The sequence below is a fragment of the Nipponia nippon genome, unplaced genomic scaffold (assembly GCF_047370975.1).
Source record: "Nipponia nippon isolate SJK-2023a ecotype South Korea unplaced genomic scaffold, ASM4737097v1 scaffold_33, whole genome shotgun sequence".
NCBI classification, from domain to species: domain Eukaryota; kingdom Metazoa; phylum Chordata; class Aves; order Pelecaniformes; family Threskiornithidae; genus Nipponia; species Nipponia nippon.
Genome location: NW_028262351.1, coordinates 5,604,898 through 5,611,241, shown reverse-complemented (window position 1 = coordinate 5,611,241; position 6,344 = coordinate 5,604,898). Strand labels below are relative to the sequence as shown.

Here is a 6,344-nt window from a genome sequence, read left to right as displayed (position 1 = left end):
TGCCACGTAATGCCCAATTCCTCTCAATGGTATAGCTGCCTACTCAGTTGGTAACCAAGCAGTGGGGATACGAAGCAAAACAGTGCTATCTATCTCTGTAGTTTTCTGCTGCCCTACCACAGATTGAGATAGCACATTTGAGTTGTTTGAGGATATTTTTCTTTTCTTATTTTTTCCTGTATAGGCCACACCTCGAGTACTGTGTTCAGTTTTGGGCCCCTCACTACAAGAAGGACCTTGAGGTACTAGAGCGTGTCCAAAGAAGGGCAACGAAGCTGGTGAAGGGTCTAGAGAACAAGTCTTACGAGGAGCGGCTGAGGGAGCTGGGGTTGTTTAGTCTGGAGAAGAGGAGGCTGAGGGGAGACCTTATTGCTCTCTACAACTACCTGAAAAGAGGTTGTAGCAAGGTGGGGGTCGGTCTCTTATCCCAAGTAACAAGGGATAGGACGAGAGGAAATGGGCTCAAGCTGCACCAGGGAAGTTTAAGTTGGATATTGGGAAAAACTTCTTCACCGAAAGGGTAGTCAGGCACTGGAACAGGCTACCCAGGGATGTGGTTGAGTCTCCATCCCTGGAGGTATTTAAAAGACGGGTAGATGTGGTGCTTAAGGATGTGGTTTAGTGGTGGACTTGGCAGTGCTAGGTTAACGGTTGGACTCGATGATCTTAAGGGTCTTTTCCAACCTTAACGATTCTATGATTCTGTGATTCTATTCTATGATCAAATGTGGTCCAGCTGCCAGCGCCCTGGGTGAAAATACTATATCCATACTCATTGTATGTGCATGGTGAGGCAGGTAAAGGAAATGGAGGTGATGCCCTGCTTTTCCCCAGGCCTAGGGCAGGATTTACTGTCTCTGGCTGTTGGTCACCTTCAGCAGCAAGTCAAAGTAGCTTCTAATGGCAAAACTTTTAGAACAAACATAGTATGTACTTATATTGGAGGCAAAACAATTGTGAATGTGAACCTAAGAAGAGAGATAGCAGTTCCTGAACACAAAACTTGCCAGGGTAATGGATTGGCCAATTTCTATCTGAAGAATCTACCTGTTCTGGTTTCAGCTTGTATAGAGTTAGTTTTCTTCTTAGTAGCTGGTATAGTGCTGTGTTTTGGATTTAGGATGAGAATAAGGTTGATAACACACTGATGTTTTAGTTGTTGCTAAGTAGTGCTTACACTAGTCAAGGACTTTTCAGCTTCCCATGCTCGGCCCGGTGTACAAGAAGCTGGGAGGGGGCACAGCCATGACAGCTGACCCAGACTGGCCAAAGGGCTATTCCATACCGTATGATGTCATGCCCAGTATATAAACTGGGGGAGTTGGCCAGGGGGCAGCGATCACTGCTCAGGGATGTGGCAATTAATCACGGACTCCACGTATGAGTTTAGGCGAAGACAAGCGAAGACAAGCGAAGAAGACACTTTATTTTTACAATCTATCCCTTTTATAATATGATCTAGTGTTCACAAGCAAGCAAAACTTATTTCATTGGTTACTGTCTTGCATCCACGCGTCTCTTCAGCGTTACTTATTGGTTCTTCAAGTTGGTGCACGCAAATTGCTCTTTCAGGGATGTATCCAATCTCATCCTTATTTTGCTGCCTCTAAGTTTCACAAACTTGTTTGTAACAAGCCTCAAGGGCACAGCTGCATCTCGTCAAAGTAAAACACTATCTCATTTATTCCCACAATTCCCCCTTTTTGTTTTTCTACCACAAAAGCTTGTTTAATCATATTCTGTAGCATTTTCTATATCCAAGATACTAGATAAGAAACTATCATTATTACAGCGCAAAATATTAGTAACAACAAAAGACCCATTTTGATTAGAGACATTATCCACCCGCCAATTCCCCAACTTGTTAGTAAGTGATTCAGCCAACCAAATCCATCACTCACTTGTAATTTGCTAACTTCAAATCTTTGATTGCTTTATGGATTAATTCGGAGTTATCTGATAAGTCATTCCCCATCAGTCTTCTCAGAGTTCAGTATCTTCTGCTGCTCGTTCTTGTTATCCGATGCAAGAGCCGGTCTTACGCACCTTGCAGGTACCCACTTAGGTCCTACATCTGTTGAGACACAAGCATACCCTCTGCCCCAGGTTAGTAGATCAAAAGGACCTTCCCATTTACCTGTTTGTAGCGACTTTGTAAAAACTCGGGCCTTCTGTGGTGTGGCTGTTAAATCTTTTGATTGAAGAGACAGAAAATGAGAGATAATAACAGGAATATTATTTTCAGACATGTTCAGGTAGTTTAACACATACACGGCTTTACTTAGTCTGTCTGCTGGAGTGGCTCCTGGCATTCCCCCTTTTTGTTTTTGCAACATGGATTTTGGAGTGCGATGTGCACGTTCTACTATGGCTTGGCCTTGTGGTGAATGAGGAATTCCAGTGCTATGTTGAATTCCCCATCGATTAAGAAATTGTGTAGATTTACTACTAACATATCCGGGACCATTATCTGTCTTTATGCAGTGAGGTACACCAAGGGCAGCAAAGGCTGATAGCCAGTGTCTAATAACATCTTTACTTTTTTCCCCACTGTGCGCAGTAGCCCATACAGCTCCAGAAAAAGTGTCTATAGAAACATGGACATACTTCAAGCGACCAAAGTCCATTATACGGGTGACGTCGGATTGCCAAAGCTGAAGTGCCTGTAGGCCCCGTGGGTTAACCCCTGTTGCCTGAATAGATGCAAACTGTTGACAGTCCGGGCAGGCACGCAAAATTTCCTTTGCCTCTCCCCACGAGAGATCAAATTGTCGTTTTAATGCCCTTGCGTTTTGGTGAAAAAAGGCATGAGAGAGCCTTGCTTGTTGTGTTTTTTCCGGTATAGGTTGTGACCAAAACGGTGCTGTTAAATGATCAGCCCTAGCATTTCCTTCTGTTATGAACCCAGGTAACTGAGTATGACTTTGTACGTGCATCACAAAATATGGATGCTGCCTATTATTAATTAACAGCCACAACTGTTTAAACAGGCTAAACAGGTGTTCATTCTGGACATGTTTAAGCCATGCTTTTTCTAATCTGCAAACTACTTTGCAAACATATAAAGAGTCAGAAACGAGGTTTATAGCCTGGTTAGTCCATAGAGTAAAAACTTGTACCACTGCATAGAGTTCTACCACTTGTGGAGATCCTTGTATATGATACACCTTTTCCTGCCATTGTTCGTTATCAAACCACACAAGGGCAGCTTTTCCGGTTTTTCCAGAGCCATCTGTAAAGATAGTGGGCCCGTCTATGGGATAATTTTGACATAATGGTGTTCTCTGGATCAGAACTTCTGAATGTAATTGGATGAGTTTGTGGGCAGGATAATGTATATCTATCTTTCCTGGAAATCCTTCCAATGCTGTTTGCAATGGGAGGCTATTTGCTTGGCACCATTCCAGATATTCCTGTCAATGGTATATAAATATGTTGTACTTCCGTGCCTGTTAATTGGACCACACGCTTTTGCCCTTTGCAGAAAATACCTGCTAGCATTTCTAATTGAGTAACAATTGTCTTTTTGGGCTGGTATGACAGAAAAATCCATTCCAAAACAACCAATGGATCTGTTAGTGTGGGTACCCATTGGCCTAACAATCCTAAGGCTTGGTAACTGTGGTAGAATACATAAAGTTGCAGGGGTTGATCTTCTACGCAACGGTGTGCTTTTCGGTTTTGTATTGCTTGATTGAATTCTTGCAGAGCCTGTCGCGCGTCAGACGTCAACTGACGTGCAGATGCAAGGTGGTTATCTCCTTTTAGCAATTCAAAAAGAGGAGCTAGCTGTTCATTTGTCAGTCCAAGATATGGCCGGACACAGTTGATGGTTCCTAACACCTTTTGTAGGTCATTTAGGGTTTTGATGTTCAGCTTAATCTGTATCGATTGGGGTTCAATTGTCTGTTGCAAGATTTTCCAGCCCAGATATTTCCAAGGCTCAGTTTTTTGCACCTTTTCAGGGGCTATTTCAAATCCATATCTGTTTAGAGCTCGTCATATCTCTTTTTCTTAGTTGTGGGCAATCTCTTTTAAAATGTCCAGTTTTTCCACAGAAGAAACATGATTTCTGTACTTTCATTGCGGCGGCAAAAGCTGTAGCTAATGTTTCCATATTATGGGACATTGACCCCACCTTTTGGGTAGCTTCTATCATGTCCATTAAGGAGGGATTTTTTAGAGGCAAAAGCACTTTTTTACAGTCCGTATTCGCATTTTCAAAGGCTAATTTTAAGAGTAGGACCTCTCTTGCTTCTGCATTTTCGACTTGTTTTTCCAAAGCCTCTTTAAGACAATCTAAGAATGAGATATATCCCTCTCCTGCCCCTTGCTTTATTAATGTAAATGATTTTGTTGCTCTTCCGGCATCCGGCACTCTTAATAGTGCCTGTAAAGCAAGGTCTCTGCCTTGTGCTAATATCTCTGGCCGTAATCGTGCCTGTAACGTTGGGTGATTTAACGGCGGATCCCCCATAAGGTGGGGGAGTCCTGCCCCTTGTAAAGGGTCGCCTTGTTGTCGCTGCATATTGATAATTGTGGCGTTTTGGCAGGCGGTACACCAGGTGCTTTCAAAGATCACCTTTTGCATTGGGGTCAATATAAGATTAGTAAGCGTGCATATATCAAATGGTTCTATTTCATTTGTAAATATTCCCTGTAGCAGGGATTGTTTAAAAGGAGAACCCAGTCCATGCGCGGCAACTGTTTGTCGTAGATCTTTTAAAACATTACAGCCAAAAGGTTCATGCTCATCGGGGACATTTCCATTGCTGCGTATGACGGGACACGCTACCGCTGAACAAAAAGCTGTCTCCCCTGCTTGCAGTGCTTGGTTTTTAATCTTTTGCCACCTCGTAGCAGCGGCTGATGCCCCCCATTCCTCGGGCGGCAATTGATTATGGGTTTGTGGAGTATCGGCATTAGAAGCAGTAGAGAAAGGCGGTAAGAGTGCCGACGCGGCAGGGGGCGGGGGCGGGCGGGGAAGTGGAGGGGTACTGATTGCAGGGATCGGAAGGTCTAGCAGAGGTGTTGAAGCCACAGAAGCAGGTGAAGGAGAAAGCGGCGCAGAGGGTAGTGGCGGCGCGGGGGGGGTGGAGGGTTGTGCAGCCTGAGCACCCGCGAGCAAGGGCATGTCGGAGGACGAACCCGATGTCGGTGTTTCTGGCGTGCTCTGCGGGGTTAGCTCCGGAGTGGTAGCAGAAGCTGCAGCCTTTCGGTCCGACTCTAATTGTTCTAAAGAGTCTTTCAGTAAACGCCATGTCGTCAAAACACTTGTGGCATTACTGTCCCCCCTGGTGGCCGCTTCCCATAACACTTTTCCTGCCTCCTCCCAAGTCTCCACCTGGAACGCGGTCACCGCGTTCGCTTGTTGCCCGTTTTTTCGCAACCAAGTTAACAACAACCGAACCTTGCCTTCATCATAATTTATGCCCCTTTTTGCAAGGATTCGCAAAAATATACACAAAATAGATTTTTCTTCCGAGGACATTTGCGCCCCCATTTTCCCTGTCCCCAGCTGCTCACCTCTTTTTCCCGAGGCGATTAATTGTCCGGACAAGCAGCTCTCTGGTCTGCTGCAATATAGTTCAGCTCTCTGGTCTGCTGCAATAAAGTTCAGCTGGGCTTGCCACCGGCCTCTCTCTCATCCGCGGTTCTTAGGACCGTATCACGTCGTAGGACCGAATCATGTCATAGGACCGAATCACGTCGGGGTCACCATTTGTGGCAATTAATCACAGACTCCGCATATGAGTTTAGGCAAAGACAAGTAAAGACAAGTGAAGACTAGTGAAGACAAGCGAAGACAAGCGAAGACGACACTTTATTTTTACAATCTATCCCTTTTATAATATGATCTAGTGTTCACGAGCAAGCAAAACTTATTTCATTGGTTACTGTCTTGCATCCACGCGTCTCTTCAGCGTTACTTATTGGTTCTTCAAGTTGGTGCACGCGAATTGCTCTTTCAGGGATGTATCCAATCTCATCCTTATTTTGCTGCCTCTAAGTTTCACAAACTTGTTTGTAACAAGCCTCAAGGGCACAGCTGCATCTCGTCAAAGTAAAACACTATCTCATTTATTCCCACACGGGGACCTGCTGGGCATCGGTTGGCGGGTGGTGAGCAATTGTATAGTGTATCACTTGCTTTGTATATTTTTATTATATTATTATTACTATTACTGCTGTTCTATTTTATTTTGCTTCAGTTATTAAACTCAACCCACGAGTTCTTATCTCAACCCACGAGTTTTCTGACTTTCACCCTTCCAATTCTCTCCCCCATCCCACTGGGGTGGGGGGAGTGAGCGAGCAGCTGTGTGGTTCTCTAGTTGCTGTCT

The 6,344-nt window shown here is 44.5% G+C and overlaps 1 protein-coding gene across 1 annotated transcript; it reads right to left on the bottom strand.

Moving 5' to 3' along the window:
- Positions 1–3,547: 3,547 nt before the first annotated feature.
- Positions 3,548–5,503, bottom strand: LOC148054216 (endogenous retrovirus group K member 5 Gag polyprotein-like). The gene has a single exon (XM_087770646.1). It carries the CDS (start codon positions 5,501–5,503, stop codon positions 3,974–3,976), a length of 1,530 nt encoding a protein of 509 aa, XP_087626772.1. The 3' UTR covers positions 3,548–3,973.
- Positions 5,504–6,344: the final 841 nt, after the last annotated feature.

Bases quoted from the DNA above. Each gene is read 5' to 3' on its own strand.
- LOC148054216 (XM_087770646.1), bottom strand. From the start codon at position 5,503: ATGGGGGCGCAAATGTCCTCGGAAGAAAAATCTATTTTGTGTATATTT.